General features: G+C 35.2%; 1 protein-coding gene across 1 annotated transcript in view; it reads right to left on the bottom strand.

The window, feature by feature from the left end:
• Nucleotides 1–506: 506 nt before the first annotated feature.
• The window catches only part of LOC150077518 (uncharacterized), a 107,927-nt gene continuing 87,016 nt past the window's right edge, over nt 507–21,417 (bottom strand). The window contains exons 3-5 of the mRNA XM_090386411.1: nt 10,862–10,951; nt 2,990–3,279; nt 507–726 (exon numbers count right to left, since the gene is read on the bottom strand). Coding sequence (XP_090242537.1) covers nt 3,054–3,279; nt 10,862–10,951 — 316 coding nt within the window. The 3' untranslated portion in view covers nt 507–726; nt 2,990–3,053. The remainder of the gene's footprint in view (nt 727–2,989; nt 3,280–10,861; nt 10,952–21,417) is intronic.

The raw sequence follows: 21,417 nt of genomic DNA, 5'->3' as shown, positions 1-21,417 counted from the left end.
AAGCACAATGCGAGCTTTATTTTCGAAAAAAAAAAGTTAGAAGTTGTATAAGATATTTAAGATAATAAATTGACTGGTTCCGTGTTTTGATTTCGAATTCGAAACGATCAATGCACGCCCTGCCCTACGGATAGAGTAGAAACCATCCCATGTCCTAGATGCAGACGTATAACGACATCTGGGTGTGGCCAGGTCCATATAGGTATTAGATTTCAACCCAATAAAGATAATTAAGAAACCGTTTCTGGGATGAAGTCGAAAGGATCAATAGGCATGCAAACCATTGCTTCCATCTCCTGTTATGGTAAAGAGGATTGCCAACGAGTTTGCAGGGCTGAACCTTCATTTGACTGGACGTTACCTTCATTTGACGACGTCCTGTTGTTCTGGGGCTAAATGCAGATTTTTTTTAATAACTGCTTAGTGTTGCTAATAATTGCTTTACTAGTGTATAAACTAAGAGTGTTGGGTTCTGTTCTTGAAATAGAGAAATACAACAGAGTCAGTCAGGTGAACAAAATACACTATGTTTATTTATTTATTATCTATATTTGATATGTTACAATCTAGTGCAGTGTAAATTATGATAGTACGTCATTATAGTTAAATCACTGGAAGGAAATATTGACAGAAATGGACCCATTTTTTTGAGAAGCAAGCGCGAAATAATGAAACTGTGCTACCGTAAAGAATTATACAGAGATGAGGTCATGCATCGAATGTTTCCTGAAAGAAACAAGAAAATAATTAATTGTACGAATTTATAAAACAAAAGACTATTTAATATAATCATATAACTAATATCCACGCTAATAATCCTCACTTACTAATTAGCATAAGTAACAATATACTGTAATTCGAAATGATATACACGTACTCAAAACTGTCATAAATAAATTTTATGGTGTATAAAATATGTATAATATTTATAAATAAGGAGTACAGAATATGATAATTTAATTTGAGAGAAAGTAAAAACGAAAGTTTGGCAAAGACTGAGTTAGATTAAATTGTTTGACATTATAATTTTGAGAAATTTAAAAATAATCTATAGATCTCATCTTATTTACTAAATTATAATTGCCCCACTAAAGTTTATAGTCTAGAAAACATCATATTATATACAAGGATGGTTCATTATCAATCCGAAATAAACTGATAGCTGTTAAAGTTAAATGAAAAGTGCATTCTGATTGTGATCCACTACTGGAACATATTTCCTGTGGCTTGTATTTGACGATTGGTTGGTTCTGTTAGTTTTTAGGCGCATCAGCAACTTAGGACATATTTCACCGCATATAATATGTCTGTAAATTGGGGGTGTTTTGTGGTCGATTTGCTGGATGAAAAACTCGAGTTTATAGGAGAGAAAACCATGCTATCCTCGCATAAGACTGACGAACTTAGCCACATTGTGAAAAAGACAGTTCCTCGAGTCATCGATGGGATTCTAACTCAGATCTTTTCCACCCGGTGTGGGGAGGACGGTGATTATACCAACTGTGCATCCCACATCAAATACATCCCACGAGGGATGTATTTCACGAAATGATATATATATATTCTACTCGTCCAAGTACACGCAAAGTATCTAGGAGGACACTTCGACCAGATACATTGACTGAATCGTCAACCAATAAAATTGTAAAGCGACATCAAGAAGTGTCCACGCTGTTGGTTGCCTTTTAAAGGACTGGCATTGTCGGGTGGCTATGTAAACTAACATTCTGTTGGTACAGCTTCAGAACTAAGAAAAACTTGTTTCGAACCATTTCTTTTTTGTCATGAGGCATCCAATTGCATTACTTGTAGTTCACGCGGTTGAGTTAATCGGATTCAAGCGCATGTAATTGGTCAGTACGGCGATATTCTTGTATGCTTTCTGTTTTTTGAATCGTTCTGACCATGTGTGGTTGTCCAGGAGTATGAAAATGGAAATTTTATTTATTTATTATTATAAATAATATATAAATAAAATTTCCTTCGCTTCCCCAAGTTGCAAATAATTTAGAAAGAGAAACATATTTTAATAATAAAGGGAGAAAGATATAAAGAACTGATTATTTTTTTTCAATTTATACATTTTTCGCAATGGAAGCGTCTTTTTTTTAGTTATGACTTTGAATTAACAAGTTTGGAAGACAACAGAAATTTACAAAAATTTTAATCTTTTAAGTTTGAATCTGAATCAAATCTGAATAATCATATGTATATGTATAGGGTTTTAGATTTCTATTAATAATAATATGTAATCTGTGTAATGTATTCCGTTGACAATTATCTCTTGTATGTAAAATATTAAACATTCGATCATTTTAATTTGGCATTTTGAATGGTAAAAACCTTTACCATATCAAAATAGACAAGAAGCCACCACCATTATTATTACCCACTGAGAACCATCACCAAGTTTCAACCATCACTAAGTTTGAGCCACCACCAATTCCAATATACAGCATTCTCTATTTCAACCAATATTTCAAACCTTTTTGAAGTCCAAGTTCTGTTTAATCCGAAGAATGATAGTGACTTGTTTATATCAGGGAATGGTGATTTTCTGTTGGTAGCCTTTCTGATCTTTTCTTCAGTAAGCTTAAAGGTATGTTTCTCTTTCCGATTCCGTTTTCATCATTCCAGGTGTTCTGATCTTTTCCTGAGCCAGCTAAATCGTCGTACTGACATCCTGCAGCAGTATTAACACAAACTCTTTTGCTAAATTAAGAAACAAAAACAAACCAACAATTTTATTATAAGAAAAGAAAACAAGAACTGACTGATAAATCTGGGGTTTGAACAGAAGTAAACTCAATAATCGCCGATAAAGTTTGAAGAATTTCAATTTAACATTGTTTCTTTTCCTAGGTGTTTTCTACCTTTTTGACAGGAAAACAATTATTGGCAGAATATATCTCGAATCTTAAAAGATCTTGTTCGCACGCTTCTGTTAAACCTCAGACCATCTTGTCTAACAACAAATATCTTTTCTTACCGTGTTTATTATTACGTTATTTACTGAAAGATGGTTGATAATTAAACATACTACGACGACATCTCTACTTCCTACGCTGCTGAGAAGCAAGGGACTTTAGGAACCTACTGACCGAAGAAGAAGATGGTGGAGTGTTCATTGACATGGAGAAATCGGATGGTGACAAGGATCGTCTCCGTCTGCCTGGAGTGTGCTCAGAGGACCAGTAATTTTGCTCATCTACTGCACTTACCAAGTCCTTGTAGTCACAGCTGTGAGACATACCGGCGTTGAAATAGCACGTGCGTTTCCTGTTGAGGTGGATATTTTCGTTGAACATCATGATCGAAAAAATAAATATTTACTTTTTTGTTGTTCGGTGACTGATCATATGAGAAAAGGTTATAAAATTCCCCCTAAACAAATTAGTTAATGTAAACAGTTAGTGACACTTTAGGTGCCTTAGCAAATAGTAATAATTTATGATTTATAATAATAAAAACAAAAAAGCAACAGCTTTTACGCACAAACTGAGAAGATTTCCTTTCTGTGCATCTGGCACCTTGCCCATTCATTCTCTAACCAGCTTATGGCAACCAAACATAAAGTGCTTCAATTATAATATGGGGGATACAGATAATTATGTGATGTGTATGAAAAAAAATGATAACTGTAGAATTTCAATTGGCCTGAATTTATTGAAATTGTCCTACTGAATTTATTGCCTGCCTTTGTCCTACGATCTGCAAAGATTTTGCAGATCATAGGACAAAGGAATTTATAACTGAAAGGATCAGCTGGGTATCTTTTGAATTTCTCCGTCGGTGGCGCACTGTTATTACCGAGGAAGATATTGGTTGGATTCCTTCGCTAGCTGAAGCTAGGTATTATTCCCGGCAGGGCAGAAGAAATTTTGATGAACAAAAACTTTTATGACAAACAAAACAACTCCATCTTTGAATTTCAGTTGATCAGTGACCGTACAATTTAAGAAACAATTAATAGAAATATATTTCTAAGCAATCGTATTTCATGCTTTCTAATAAAGAATACGGTTGTTAATTTTGTTTTTTATTAACGTGTGTTAACTAATCTATGCTAATATTAGATTATCTAATTGCAATTTCTAATTCTCTTCTATATTAATTCATTCTATTTTGTTATACTTTTCATTCATTGATAAACCCTTTCAAAGTTATTATGCAACATCAATAACTCTCCATAAATTTAGTTAAATCCATCACAAGAATTGGAAATTTCGAATTAATGCAAAGACAAATGTACAGTCAAAACATTATACCCCCCCACCGTGCGTTAACAATCGGTGGTGGCACACGCATCGTGGTGAGAACCGGTAAATGTGATATTGCAGGTACGTAGTTGTAAACCATACGAAGTATTATCCACATGGGCCAGGGACATGATATAACGGACTTCAAAAAAGGATTAATTTTCAAGTACCGTTGAAGGGTGGCAGTATTACGGAAACCGTGAATCTTGTGAGTTTCGCGAAGTGCTGTAGTTAAGGTGTTTCTAAGAGTGGACGGATAGTGGACAGGGCAGCAGTCGTCAATGATAGGCCGCCCACGCCTAATCGATGGTTGTGGTGACTGTAGGCTGTCACGCCTTGTGCATCGAAAAGGTGGAACTGTTCATCGTGGACTTTAACCAAGACGATCGGCGATGTTTCCAATATCACGATTCAACGAACCCTCCTCTGTATGGGTCTCTGGAGTAGGCGTCAACTCAAGGTGTCCATGTTTACGGCCACCCATCACCAACGACGTCTACAGTTTGCATTTGAATAGCGTTATTGGACTGATGGCGATAAAACGTTGTATTTTCCGATGAATCACATTTCCTCTTATGACGTGTGGACGGTGTATGGATTTCCTGCTATGGTGTATAGATAGCAGATGAAGGGTACGGCGACAAACTGGGGAAGGAATCATTCAGATGTTCTGGTCCAACAGAAACAGACATGTGGCAGCAGTATTTTTTCGGGGGGAATGCTTCCTAGAAATCTCTTGGAGCTCTCATATCTGTAGGCCGCTGTGAACTGTAAAAATTTCACTGTGAACGGTGAAAATGGCATATCCATTGTGAGTGATTATTATTAAAATCAGTTAAGATTATTAGGTACATACCTTCATGGTGACTGTATTGCAGCATTGGTACAGGTGTGCTCCAGCAGGATAAGGAGCCCTGCTACGCTGCCCGTATCCTTAGAGAATCCTTTGCCGAATATGAAAGTAACTTCCAGGGGCGACTTTAGCAACTGATCGCCGAATATGAAACCCATAGAACATATCTGGGATTAGGCGGACCGAAAGATCCAGCGTTTGGATCCTCCACTATGGACTAGCGCAGATCTATGGGAGGCAATCCTGGCGACCTGATACAACATACCTCCTGCGACGTTCGGAAGCCTTACAGAGTCCAAGCCTAGCTGTGTGCTTGTTTGTTTATTGTAGGGTGTTTTAGGGACATCAGTGACTAAGACCATATTTGCGCCGTATATATTACCTGTATTCTGTTTTTGTTTTCTGGACTAAAAACCATACTGCCCTTGCCTAAGACCAACTAACTCAGCTACGTTGCCAAAAAGACAGGGAAAAAAATTCCTCGCTTCATTGACGGGATCCGAACTCGGGTCTTTTCCATCCAGTGTGGGAAGGACGGTGATTATACAAACTGCGCTACCCAGTAGAGTGGTACTGGCTTACTCATATTAGGTATGGGGTCATAATGTTTTGGGTGGACAGTGTATAATGACTTATCAGAAAAAAATCAATATAAAAAATTTATATATATATGTTTTTATTTTACTGCATTTATGAATATTAAATTTAATGTTCATCAAATCGCGAAATTTATAGTTTACTGACAAAAATAATGCTGGAAAGAAAGCTGTTACTTGTGTTTATAATTTTTTCTCCAATTGATGAATTGTACGGAACCAATAATTGAGTGTACCACTTTACAAATTGGACTTGTAAAGAAGGTCAGTTAGTTGAGTTTCTTGTCAAATCAACTATCGAATGATTTTTGCGCTGTATGCAACATATTTATCTAAACAAAATTTTGAATCCAACCTTGGCTCTTTGTGTAGGGATTAAGAAAGAATTAATGTTTTAATTTTTATGACTAGGGATTAGAACTTTTTGTTTCAAATGGCAACACTACACGAACTTTTATCTTGTGCAAATAACACACATTGTAGCAGCAAAGGCAGACAACAAATTCACCCTTTTTCTTATTAAATCCTTCGAATTTCTTCTGAGGAAAAAGAAGATCGCTTTATACACGTATTTGCATAAAAATATTTACTTAAAAATTGTGCAGTAAAAAGAGAATCGATTAATCATTAATTGACAAAAAGAAGTTTACTATGGCTTGTTTTGTTGTGTATTTTTCCTGAATTATACCTCCTCAACCAAATCTGCCTGCGACGTTCTTTAATATTTCTGGTTAATTTTATAATTACACCTTTTGTTGCATTCAATGTTTTTGTTCTGGGGTTTAGTAAGCAATAATTACTCCCGAGATTACAACTGTCCGCCTTCATTAGACTTTAATCTCTTTGGGTTCCTAAAAACGAGTAATTACGCTTGCTTTTATGTAATTTTAATTAAGGTATGAAGTATCGTTGAATTATCCTGTTTGGCAAATTGAAAGTGAAGATAAAAATAGAACTTTTACGATACACTTCATTATTTTGTCGGAATTTTGTTATCTTGAAACCCTGAAATTTAAAACTCTTATGAAGGAAATAGGGGTGCTCAGGGGTGAAGCATAAATAGTCCGATAATGGTTTAGGTCTTTTCCAGTTGAGATCGCTAATATATTTTTGATTAGCTCATATCAGCTGGATTTTTAAGTGAAACAATGTTAACAAAATCAATATCAAATCAGCCAGTGCTAAGAACTTAATACTCTTAAATTCTGGTCATTTAACAAATAGAGCAACGTTCCTTCTTCTTAAGGAAACAGCAATGAAAAGGGATTTTTTTTTTGTCAGTAAAATCCAAGATAAGATGGTGAAGAAATGATTTATGGGTGCGAGAAGTAATCTATAACTTTTCTCACCCTGTGGTAAAGGCTTGGATTCCACACTCGAACTAGTTGGTCTCTGGAGTGGGTCACATGCATTTTCTATTGGAAACGAGCGCTTTTATTTCTACAAAACAGTTATCGAACGATATACTGACTCCTTATGATGTTAGTTGCCTTGGCGCAAATATTAAAACAACTACTATTTTGGAGTATTAGTCGGTTTCGTTGCAAGAGCTTCCACAACACTTCCTGATAGACGATTCCGTTGAGAGTAACCGACTTCTGGAATCACTGAGTATATCTGACTAGGCGAAATGAAGGGGAAGAGCTCCAGTAGTACTTCGCCACAGAAATAAAACATTAAGGGTACTAAAATTTCAGCACAGAGAGGATTTTTAATGCCAATTTTGGAGTTTCAAAAAAACTTGAAAGCGACATCGCAAGAGACGATGAACCTGGGTTCAAGAGGCATCTTCAGCAATAAATGACAGAATTGCTAGGCTGGGTGATTCGCTTTAAACAAAAAGATAAAGAAACGTAGAAATTGCAGAATTGTGCAAGTGAATACATTGTGTAGTAAATATGGCTTATTGATCATACATGGAAACATGTTAAAATGTGTGTTCTTCGTAGATGGCATTCATACTTCATATTGCCTAAGGCTTGAAGCAAGTACGAAGGTACCGAAGGTACTAGGAGAGAGCTCTGTGGGCACATCCATTATCGTCTATTAAAGGAAATTTTGGAGCAGTTGAGTCTAGAAACGATGGTAATCATAAGGGTATCTTGATACCTTTGGTGCGAGATAATTCCTCGTTGAAAGACACTGGGATGCCACATTAACAGTGTGTTCACACCATAAAACTATCACCTCCGACGTATCTATTCAGTAATATTAGGGGAATAGAATCTGGTTACCAGCTTTTTCAAAAATAGTTCAATGTGAATCTAAAGGCTATCTCGATTCATCAGTGAAGATCACTATATCTTAGTTGGCACACTTTCGACCCTAATTTATACGGGATCTTTGGCGAAATTCGGAGAAGAGAATAGAGATAGCTGATAGCATGAACAATGGCCACTTTCTGAAATCTGTTATGATATATATTCAGTCCTCCATGACAATATTTTTTGCCACTTGTTACGTCTTTGGAGAAGTCTGAGATTGAATCCTGACATGAACTTTAAGGAAGCATCAGTCGAGGCTCAATTTAGCCGATCTCAGGCGTAGGGGTTTCTGCTGTGAGTTATTTTTTTTTGTTTTTCAACTGGAACTGGAACAAACTGCACGAATGGGGTACCACAGGAACTGGTGTAGTAATGCGTGAGTAGCGGACGCGCCAGAAATCCTGAAGCAAAAGAAGCCTCAATACACCCTGTAGATTTAACAGGCTTAAAAGGAAGTTCGCTAGATGTGCGGTCTTAAATAACGAAATTAGGTCCCGTATGTGTTTGTACTAAAATATATATTTGCATTTTTTTTTTTCGTTCCCTATCTTTTTGAACACTGGTGTGCTTTAGAGGGGATTTGTCATCAGATAACCGTTGTCGTGTACGCGTTAACTGCCATATATTTTAACTTTCACCGTGTACCTTAGATGAGAGTGCAGTTTACTCTGATTTAGAGGATAAACGCAGACATAGCGGGACATTCTGAATTCTTGTTGCCTGTTTTTCACGCTCAATCTATAAACTGTTTGCTAAGTGGTGCAGCTCGGTATTTCTAAGAGAAGACTAAAAGCCAGATAAGTGAAATATGAAACGTTTTTATTCCCCGATGTTTGCCATCGGAGTGGGAACGGACTTTAGCGAATTTCTACTTCAATGAAAGCTTTACTTTCAAATACGTTACGTGAAGTGTTGTGTATCTGAAGAAATCACTTCTAGTTAATAAATCCTGACTGTGGTCGTTTGCCTTTCGAAAGGAAGTGATTAACAGCTCTCAACTGATGTAACGCTCCCCCTTATTCGGGTCTTCACGTGAAATTGAAAGTCAGCCGTCGAACGGTGCGCAAACATTTTACTCGCCACTTGACAAGGTGACTGATTAAACACTTGACTTCGAGTTCTGTCCTCTTTAGTTTGGCAGTGAGATTAATTGCAAGGAAGAAGCTGTTTCCACAGTACATAACACATGTCTGCTTCTATACAGAAAGCTCTGTATCCCATCAGAAAAGAAATAATGCATTGCAATTTTGTTTTAGAATTGGAACACATTTAAAATTGTGACGTTGGAAAACGTACCAGAAATGAGCGAATTTGTATTCATGTTAATCTTGATTTAAAAATTTCTGATGTCAGCGAATTTCACTGATGAGATAATTTATGATACGTATGCAATAATTTTTACAGGGTGATTATCAAATAGTAACAGAAAACCACTCGTCTACAGGGAATATTCCGACAACCGTATCCACATCATGATACAAACTTAAAGCAACAACAAAATGCATCAATGAACTCAGGATGAGATAAAGAAACTGTGGTCTGCAGTAGTTGATGGATGGGTTGAAGGAACTTCCAAAAAACCATCCGCCTCTAACAGATTCTATATGTTGTCAGAAAACCTATCAAACAGTTTCGAAAGTCGTTTGATGTCGGTCTATAATTTTAAACTTATTTTTTATCTTCCGATTTAAGAAAAAAAATACCTTTTTAATTTAAAATACGTAGTATTTTAAATTAAAAAGCGAAGTATTCATTAATATTTTTAAAAAATGTTGAAGAAAAAATAGCGAAATTAAAAATCCTCTACTCATGCTTAATTTAATTATTAATACCACAATACATATTCTAATGATGGCATTATATAAAGAGAGCGAGACCTGTAGGTGAAGTAATGCATCTTATTGATTCCTTGTTAGAACTTCTTTCTTCAGTATAAGGCTGATCATGCTAGCCATGTAATTTTCACCAAGTATGTGAGTGTGAATTCTTTCCACTTTTTCTCGGTAAAATAAAGATTGATGTTTGTGGTGCTATCCAGTGGTTCGATATTTTTGGAACGTTCGTGTACCTTATTAGAAAATTGAAGATAATATTATCCGTTGATACTGGAGGAAAGGTCGTTGGTCCAAATAGCATTTTTCACCTTCAAAAAACTTCCACTATAACTGGATTAAACTTCGGAGAATCATGTATGCAAGCAATAAACTACGGTCCATATAAACTTTACAATTGAACTTTGAAATCGAAATCCTTTTTAGTGTTGCCTAAGGTGATTTCCAGCATCCTTTATTGCCTTTCTTTATTCTCCTTGTTCTTGTTTTTTTTTTCTTAAATCACAAGAATCTTTAAAACATATATCTGGTTTCGCAGATAAAGATTAATCTCATACTTCAATGTTTGAATATAATTCTTGACAGGAATTGTCTCACAGGTAATAAACTGCTCGAAATATTATAATCGGTTTAAATCAATGGCCACTTCAGTGACTGGAATAATCCATGGGTACGAACGTTTCTCTGCTCTTGCAACCTCAACGCTCAAGACAATATTGATTTATAGTTATTCTCTTATTTTCTTGCAAATTTCTTCGAAGTATAGAATGTTCGAATGCCGTCCCTAAGTCGTAACTTTTAGGGGTGTCTAATCCAATTATGTCATAAGGAAATATATGGATTTTGACGTCCAGCCTTGTCTTGAATAAAAAATAAATAAGCTGCTCATTATAAGAAACATGTAAATTATAGCAATAAAAATAATAAAAAAGATGATGGACACTATATGGATATATTGAATTCAGTAATATCAATTCCAAATAATTTATATTACGGAATTCAATATTAATTAAATCATTTGTTTAAAGTCAATGCATTAAATTGAATTGAAACTTACTGTAATTTCAAGATTTGTGAATCCAGATCCTGAAGGAGGCTCTTAATATAATCTAGATTTTTTCTTCTTGTAATCAAGTCTCTGATGGAGCTAGAAAAATAAAACGAAAAGGAATCTTATTGTTAACTAAAATAACGTACTATTTTAACCATCCATTAACTATTTAAGTATGTTTGTATCATTTTATAAAGTACAGCATTAGTGTAATTAATTGCTGAGAGAAATTTGTCCACAGCAAACTGGTATAATATTTTCTTATTCATATTTTTAAGGACACATTTTGAACTTATTCTAGAAAAGTAATTCTCCCTATTACTTTTCAAGAATTACTGGTAAACATTAGTCGGTGGAGTTCGGTATTTTATTTTATTTTTTTGAAAGTCAAGACGCGTAAAGTAAGTAGACGTAAGATATACTAATAAAATCGTCATACGCCAACAAGTACACTAATCAGAAACATTTATCAACCATGGCTGCAATGTGCGTTAACTGAATATCAAAGATTTGAAAGTACAAGTTTGTTATTCAAAATTTCATTGAAGCTGAAATGATTCATTTATCCCGTTTGAAAGAGATAATAATATTAACTGAATTGGGATTTGTTGCATTTTGTATGGCTGTATTTTTATCTTTTGAGAGATGTAAATCTGTGGGCAGCTTATCACAGTCCACAGAATATCGCTGACATCTGAAAATAATTTCGAAGCTCGCTGTCGAAGATGCTCCTTATTTTAATTTTTCCATCTGATTCAAGAGATTTCGTTGTTGTATTCATAAATACGTTCATCGTGCTCTCAGCAAAGGATCACCTTCATTGAATATGTTTGGGGTATCCAGAGAATTCATCATTTCGAGAATATTACGGAGAAATATATATTTTGTAAAGTGAACTGACGTAACTCTCTTCAACAAGAGATCATCCATTATCTATGTGAATTTATTAAAACAGATTGTAGCTTGGCACCGAGCGGTATTCATTCCATAGAGATTAATGACATCCTATATAGCTACAAAGCAGCCGTGAAGTGAAAGTGACTTGGGTTCTCTCCCGATCGCTACTTTGGTCAATCGGAATTATTGTATGCAATTTAAATTAGGTATAACTATTTTAAATAAGAACATTTCTTAAGAGAAACATTTTATTTTATATATAAAACGTTACCTTTAACTCACCTGCATAAAAGAAAATGATCTTCTTGAGAGCATTAAAAAATCAAAATAACGTCAGCTATTTTATAATTTTTAAGTTCGAACATTCTGTGTACGGCAGCGCCCAATGAACAGCTAGCGACTGCAAATCGTCCATTGTTTGTCCTGACACATATACAGCCCATCATGACACTTTTAGTCATAACAAAATAAAAGCCGGCCAACCGGAAAACGATTTTACATAGTTGTTGAATCAGCCGATGAGCAATCTCTCATTCAAAAATGTCTTAGAAAATGCGGCTGGTCACCAAAGATAGTCAGGATACTTCCAACCTGGAGATAATCTTGTTGAAAATGTGCAAACAACAAACACTCAGAATGCCTCCTCAAGCGTTTAACTTTTGGCCGAGACCCTGTCGAGATGATTCCTTACGCAACTTTAAATTCTTCTAGAAGTTTCGTCTCTGAATGGGACCTAATGAGTGTCACAAAGGAATAAATCATCCAATACCTACAGAATCAAACAGCTGTACTGGAAAAATAGTAAAGATGATATATTGGTTCCCGTGTGCCGAAAGTCATCCTAACTTTCGGCACAACAGTCTTGCCAAATTTGGTAAAAGCAACCAATTTAAATTGTCGAATCCGCCCAAATATCCGGAATCCTATAAGATTTTACAAATATCAGAAATATGGACATTCTCAAATCATTTGTAGAGAATTTCTTGTTTGTCTTAGCTGTGGTTCCAAGGACCATACACAAACTGGCTGTAACTTCCGAACTGCAAAATGTCTGCTCTAAAATCAACCATCCGGCCTACTTCACAGCATGTAGGTAATGGAAAACAAATAAAAATAAGAGTACAACATCTCAGATACTCAGAATATCAGGATGCACCATAGTTTATACCATACGTGAAATGTACTTACGCTAAAGTAATTCAGTAACGACAGTCTGTAGGAACACAGACCGACGATCAATCCCTGTGAATATTCCACTTACTAACTGGGCCGGCGCACTACGTACTACTGAGCAGTCTTCTGAACAACCAGTAAGTCCCCAAACAAGCAATATACCGATTTTAATCCTTCCAACCGCCATCGCAATCCAGTCAACAAAAACAAAATGAGAGGAAACTGTTGTGAAAAAAAAAGCAACCCAGACAAGTATACGGATATTGACCGAAAGGAAATATTAGAGATCCATGCAGAAGATGACATAGATACTTACATCATCCCATCTGCCCTAGAAAAGAAAAGAAAAAATAATCTAAAACTGGCCGAAATAAACCTGGCACTTCAATGAAACAGACAAATCCTCTTTTCCTAAACAAAAGTAACTCATCCAATAATTTAATGGAAATGTAGAGGTCTTTAACAGTACAGAGAGCATTTAAGATCTGATTAACCAGGTATTTGCCTAATAAACAAACCTAACACCACAAATAACACCTACAATTCAAAAGCACGCCCTCTACCGAGGAGAGACCACAGTGCAACTACTGCCGAAAATGGCCTGGATATCCTCTTAGAGGAAACAATATTATCTATGCATATTCCATTGCAGACAGATCTAGAGGCAGCTGCTGTGCACGTAGTTATCGGAATCTGCTTGACACGTGTATCATTTTGCCTACCACTAAATCTTTCTTATGGCACAAAAGACTCCCAACAATTTGCTTATACAGTTACATTTCCTACTTTGTTTTCCTGGGAAATTTCAGTCTTTGCCACCTTCTATGGGCATTCCCAACTAGGTGGTCAGGGTCAAGTAGTTGAATCTGTTATAGATACTCAGAATCTCACTCTGTTAAATACTTACAGATGTAAATGGCTAAACATCATGCATTGATCTTGATCTTTCCATTTGTTCCTCATTATTCTACCCCAGCATTGAATACACAATAATAAATGACTCATTTAATAGTGATCACTTTCCGATCATGTGCAGATTCAAACAGCAAGCATCATGTAAACAGAAATTCAGAGGAAATGAAAATTTTCTAAGGCAGGCTGGATAAAATGATTCATTCATCTCAGATTAGATGAAAAACTGTTCAGACAGAATCCACTGATGATGTTACTGAACACATTACTAATCAATTACTAGATGCAGCGCTTATTGATATTCCGCAAAAAATTTCTAAGTACTAAATTGTGGTGAAATGAAACATGTAATATCATCCGAAAAGAGAAGAACAAAGCCTGGAACCTTTCGGAGATTTCCTGCCACCCACCACCAGTCTAAAAAATTACAAGAAACTCAGATCAAAGGCAGGTCGTATCAAAAATAAGATAAACGCGACTCCTGGATTAAGTTCGCCTCAACGGTCACCGAAGACTGATTCAAAAGTCATCTTGGGTAGCATAGTTGGGGTAAACACCGTCCTCCCTAGACCAGTAGGAAAAGGCTTGAGTTCGAATCCCGTCAATGACCCGAGGAATTTTTATCGGTAATTTTCACAAGTGGCTGAATTAGTCGGTCTCCCAGAAACTTTTTTGTCTTCCAGAAACTCTGGTTTTTCGTCCAGTTAACAATAAATCTACCACCGAACACATGAAACTTACAGACATATAATGTATGTTGCTGATATGTCTAAAATCCTACAACAACAAACAAGCTGAATCTAAATTAATATGGCATAAAATTAATGTAAGGGAATTATTTTCCTCACTAGATATTGCAAATTCTCTAGGTACCGCTTTTGCCCAAGTATCAGCATGAATTGCATGCAGTCCATCTTTCCAAAATATTAAATCCATTAATGAAAAACAGAACGTTAACTCGCTAACAAACTTCTCTCATGCCTATAACGAGCCCTGGGAAGGCTCACTTAGATGCACACCAAGAATCATAATTACGAGTAATAATGGCTACAAGTCTGTCCGAACAGAAAACGTTTGTCACATATTTCTGCAGGAAGCGGAAAACGCACCCTGATTCTAAACTACGGTTAGGAGGGCATAAAATATCTCATATATAAATGCAATTAACCATATAAATGTCATATTTATCATTTATATAAGATAAACAAGCCGCAAATAACCTTTTACGGGTTAATTTTTACTGGTAGTGCAAATACCAAGGTAGCCCATGATAAAGACATGGTTGTCTTGTTAGTATTAAGACTTATTGCATTTAGTAGATATTTTAAATTCTGACTGCCACAAAAACACAAGGAAGACGAGAAAGGATCCATCCCTTGCGTAATTTTCTAGACGAGCACATTTTGTCAACATTAACTGCATTTTACGTTAATTACAGGGAAGCCAAAGTGGACTAAAATTACCATATAATAGCTCACAATGCAAGTTAGAGGTCTTTAGCCAGAGGGTCCCTTTACTAATCAGACTTCATTTTGCAATGCAGATGGAAAAGGTTGGATTTAAATTAGGCATCTGGTTGCAATCTACATGGAGGAATAATGGCCATTTTGGGATTAGTCGATTTTCTCTGTAGGAGTCAAGAAATGTAACTTCAAAAATACTGCAAGATTAAAATTTAAAAAAAGAAACACTTCACGGAGAAGAAGTTAAATATTTATGATTATAAAGACATGAATCTAAACTAAGTAACCCAAAGCCCTCGTTAACAGACAGTTGAGGATGTACTTTCTTTGCAGACTATAAATGCAATAGAAACAAGAACCCTTGTGGGTTATCAGAAATCGCATTTTTAAGCACTTTTAGGTTTTGTTTCGAATATTGAAAATGAGGGGAAAATGAGCTTTCCAAGTTGGAATGAATTTTGTCTGGAATGGACAGAATCAGTTCGAATTTTAGCTGACTTCATCAAAAAGACATGCCGTTCCTTAGATCATAAACCAGAATGACAAAGAAATAAATGTAGAGCAAAATTAATTGGACTTTATTTAAAATGAAACATTTCATAAATGTATTTAATTCCAACAGTCGAAACATTTCCAATTTTTCTGTTACTTGAAAGTATTAATTTAAGTTAAAAATTCTGAATTTGTAAATCAAAATCCATGAGGATAAATATTTCATTTAAAGAAAGCCTTATCAATCACTTGCACAAGCTTTTACCGGGAATCTTGAAATAACAACAGCTAAGATTTAAGCGATAACAATTTACTGAAATGGTATTACGTTAATGATAGTATCCCTAGCTGCTAAATTGAAAATTTAATGACACCGTTGGAGAATTACTGTTTGGACCTGAAAGAACTGCTTTGCCTTTTGTCAATTATTTTCGATATATTTCATTAAAGATTGGAAAGGGCTGCTGTTGAAGAGTTCTGCTTTAGCTAAATTCTTTCTCATAGTCATTAATTAGAGAATATTGATGCTGTACGTTGTTTATAGATATCGTTTTGAATTTTGAATTCTGTAGAGTGTGCAATGAAATTCTTGAGATGGTAGATCGCGGCACATTTTGAAGAAAACAAGTAGATCGCGTCACAAATTAAGTTGGCCACTCCCTGCTATATAACATATGGGCCTATTGCTTAACTTAAAATGCAATAGGAAAGTATCTTCATACTTACCAATCGAATTTGGAATTGGTCGCAGAAGAATATATATTGATATAAACATTGTAGAACCTTGAAATTTGTTTTCCTATTTGATATATTTCTCACCAGAAAGATATTTTAAATGAAAAAACGCAAGAGAAAAAGATTTTTCCAGTCAAACTATTTCGACAGCAAGATGGATGGTCCGTAATTTCAAAGATAAGTTGAACCAAAGTTGTCAAATTTATTAAAAAAAAAAGAAACAAAATATATATATTTCAATAGATATAATGCTTTACTGAATAACTCGCTTCCAATATTCGATTCGTGCATTTCTTATTTTAATTTCCCATGGGTGTGAAAAGGAACCGAACAATACGCATCCAATGAATGAAGAGTGTCAAAAAACTATTTTCTCCCGAAACACAAACACGCCTGTGTATGTGTTTGTTTCGGAAAAACACATACAAAGTTAGGAGAAAGCCAATTAAAATTTTCCAGGAATAGTGTAAATTCTTTGAGTGTCGATATTCCATCTCCTTACAATATATTTCGTAGCATTTTGATTCCACCAAGCAATCACCGACCTACCTCGATAAATGAATTCTTTGTTCTTCAGTAACATAATACCTGATAAAAAGCCGTAGATAAAACATATCGTTGTAACTGAGTATTGGTCTTAAAAAACAATAATATAATATATCTGGAAATGTTTTTGTTCTCTCTCTCTCTATCTTTGTTCTGATTGGTGGTGAAATAAAATCCTGCCTCTGCAGGATTTTATTTCACTGAAAGAAAATTGATTTCAAAAATAAGTAACTAAATATGGAATAATTCTCAGTTAGGCTATATTTTAATTAGTTAGGAACAACAAGGCTGTAGATAATAAAGGCACAAAGGTATCTGTGTTCGGTCATCTTGATTCGTGCTCATCCTTCTACCTAAACAAATTAAAGGTTTGTGATGATTATGGCTCTTAGAATTTTTAACTATTAGTTCAGGAAAATTATTATTCATTTTTAGGAATTCTCAATAACTACTGAAAATTACAGAATTGCGATTATAATCAGACTTCGGCTGCAGAAATTTCTGATAACGTCTGATTGCTCTTTGAGATGAACAAAATTACCTCTAACAAGAATCCAATTATTAATAACATATTTTCAGGAAGGTAAGTGGGCGGTTTATTTTGCAAATTGACTAATTTAATGAATTATCGTAAATTCATTAAATTGGATAATTTACAATTTCGTTTCCAGCCAGGAAAAGCAATTCCAGTTGTTTATTTCTGTGGGTAGTTCATCCATTAACTGCCCACAGAAGTAAAGGATTTGATTTGCTTGTTCCAAATCAGCGTATATATTTCGGGATAAGAACTTAGTGAATAAATAAGAAAGACCGAGCTTTATTTCTCCCCTGATACCATGGAATTCAGTTCTGTTTCAAAATCCTAAAATAAATGCAACTCGTCTTTGAAATAATTCAAACATAACTTTTCCAATGATTGATGAATGCCATTATGTACCATGATGGACCCTTTAGGACTAAATGTTAGTGAAATCTAATAAATATTTATATAATTTAAAAATATTTTGAGAGAGAAATTTTAAGCTACTTAAAATGATATACAACCACAAGATTCCAAAATGATAGTAGTATCATGGAAAGCCGACTTAGCTATTTAATAAGCTGATTAAGTGAAAAATTTATGACATTCTGTTCATTGCCTTTCTTATGGTTCTTACCTAATGAACATCTAAGGAATTATATTTCGAAAAATGTTGCGATACATCACTAAAATTATCGGCGTAATACTTGACTCTCTTGTACCTTCCTAGTTATTATAGCCATAAAATTTCTCCTTTGGAATTCCGAGACCGATACTTAATGGGTTCCAGACATTTGCACTATGAAATGGAATATTATTCTTTATGAAGTAGATCATTAAATGAATTTCATCCGAAAGTCTGAGAAATAAGAAAGCAGTTTCTTAACGAAAACATAAATCTTGACCGAATGCGCGATACTTTCATTTATTCAATTTGTGCTAGTTTCGAAAGGCACGCTTCGAATAGGACATTTTTATTTATCGAGATGAAACCAGTAAATCCTGACTTAAGTTCCACGTATACGAGTGTATTTGACTAAAGCTTTCATAAGAATAATTGACTGCATTTAGCATCAACACTACGGACCAATGTTTCAAGAGTCTTACTATTAAAAATAATCAAGAAAAATCGTTGTTACTAGCCCTTCGAACTAAGATGCCTCCTAATAGCTATTGGAAAATAATTAATAATTGTAAATAAACATTTTCAAACAATAATTAATGGAATATAATAAGTATTGTAGAATTTATAGCGGTTGGAATAATTACTGATTTTTTTTCAGGTATCTAACAACAGGTAAAGGATATTCCTATTTGTAATTATTTATAAGATTAATGTATTAATAATATGGCGATTAATACTGACTGTACCAAGTGTCTAATTATTACCAGCATGTTTTATTATAATTGATAATTTTCTGGGTTAATTTAGACAAAAATAGAAGCAACATGTTGCGAAAGTTGTATATTGATATGGCTGACTAACACGGTTGCTTAAGGATATGATAAATAATTCCAGTTTTAATAATATTAAAAGCAGATTGATGGAGTTCATTAATAAGATGACTCATTTATTCAGTTTTGGTTTTTTACAAATACTTTAGCTGATCACACTTACCATATTTTTATTTTTTGTTCCTTCTATATACTTAATGACTTCTAACCCCTTTATAAATGTTGATTTTCACTTGGTTTAAGATAGAAGTACTGAGCATAACACTATTTATTAATAACATTAGCACTATATTAAGTGAACATTTAATAGTGTCTAATTTCTTCAAGTTTAATTCCATCTGTAAAAAAAGTTAGCATCGATCACAAAATATTTTCTTGATTCCTCTATTTAATGTTCTAGAAATATTTCAAGGGAGTTTATTATTTTAAAATGTTCCCTTTAAATATTTCGGGTAAAAATATCTTGTTCAATTTAGAGGTTCAGGTACTTTTGATTCATAATTCATCGGGGAACATTGATATCACCAAGAAAATTCTTTTCACCCAACAAAAAAAAATATAAAAATAACCGAATATTTGCAATCTTGCCACAACACCAAAGGTCCTGGTGGATTAAGGAATTTTCAACAACCAGAAGGGAACACAATAAGGGACGGGAAAAAATCTCAGGTATAGAACTTGGAATAACATCATACTTTTTTTTTCAAAATGGTAGAGTAGATGTTAGATGACGGAGTAGAAAAAAACCTCTTCGATACGTTCTGCCCAAAGTGCCGCGTACGTCTTCTGTCTCATTCTGGCAAAGTGAGTCCAACATCCCAGGTGAGGTCTAGGTTTGTATGGGACGTTACCCTTTGCACCCTTTCACCGCTAACAAAGATTTGGACATCATTTTTTACTATTTTTTTTGTTATCGGTAGTTCAGCAGATTTGGAAGGGTTCAGCTGCAGCCCAATTGTGGCTAGATAGTTTTCCAGTTTCGTCATCTGTGTAGAGGCACGTTGGTTAATATCAAACACCTGATGAGGATGATTTGAACTCAAGTAGAACTTCAGATCGTCGGCATAAGGAACAAAGTTAGAGTTACATGCTAGGAAAGGTTCTAAAACAGCTGGGAAGAGAATAGTTGAAAGCACACTCCCCTGCGGGATGCCTCTTGTGACGTCCAAAGTTATCTGAATGTCGTTGACGGTAACAGATGTCTGGGGAGTAGAATTGACTTCAAGATTTGTAGCAAGGTACAGACAGAAGTAGTGTTTAAGTATGGTAAACAGCGCTGGAAGGTATATTATGTCATATGTCGATTAAATGTCCAGGAAGAGATGTCGATCTCTTCTTGGATTCTGAAGAGAAAAGGAGGAATTACCTATATGATGTCTTATAGAACACTTCAGTGCTGATACTCTCCGTTGTTGAATCAACTCTACAAATAGTTTACATGCATTCCATATCTTCGTAGACAAAAGCAATGTTCCAATTCGCCACAGAATCGGCCCGAACTCAGCTTCTTGTAAAAAGAACAGAACAGATGAAAGAACAGATCATCCCAGTTAAACATAGTGTCCGTTTCTTAGGACTAGTTTTTGACAAAAAATTGACTTTCCTAGAGGATATCAGTCACATAAGAGTCCACTGTCTGAAGGAAATGAATATCTTGAAGGTCCTGTCTGCTATACCCTGGGGAGCAGACAGGACAATCCTACTACGTTTATATCGCCTTCTCATTCGGTCTAAGCTAGACTATGGTGCCCCAGTCTATGACTCGGCAAGATCTAGTGCCCTGAGATGGCTCGACCCGGTACATCACTGCGCACTTCTTTAGCCCTTGGGGCTTTCCGCATCTCACCCGTGCAGAGCCTGTACGCCGAAGCTCAAGAACCTCTTCTACAAATCAGAAGACAAAATCAATTACTTTCTTATGCAGCTAAAATAAAATCCTTACCAGGTCACCCCCTACAGAAAACGTTTTGCTTCTGAATGGGAACAACATTATCAGCAACAACAAAGAATCAATAAACCTGCGAATGTGAGATTAAAAAACCTTCTTCTCAGTAGAGAGCTTAACCTAGATAACATAATTCCGCTGACGAAGCAGTCTACACCACCATGGATAATCAGACAGCCTTTATGCGACTTCTCCTTCCATATTTTGAGCAAACAAACCCTTTCTTATATAAACCATCAACAGCTGCATGCTGCTTATAAGGCACAATTTTAAGATCATTGCTTTCTATATACAGATGGATCCAAAACTGATTCTCATGTGGGAGCTGCAATTTACTTTTCTGACATCACATTGGCCTAAAAACTCCCAAAAGACTGTAGAATTTATACTGCAGAACTGCAAGCCATTATGTTAGCACTAAACG

The sequence above is a fragment of the Mastigoproctus giganteus genome, chromosome 12 (genome assembly GCF_048544385.1).
Source record: "Mastigoproctus giganteus isolate SK-2022 chromosome 12, ASM4854438v1, whole genome shotgun sequence".
NCBI lineage: Eukaryota > Metazoa > Arthropoda > Arachnida > Uropygi > Thelyphonidae > Mastigoproctus > Mastigoproctus giganteus.
Note: the sequence above shows the minus strand (reverse complement) of the source record. Positions and strands in the feature narration are given on the sequence as shown.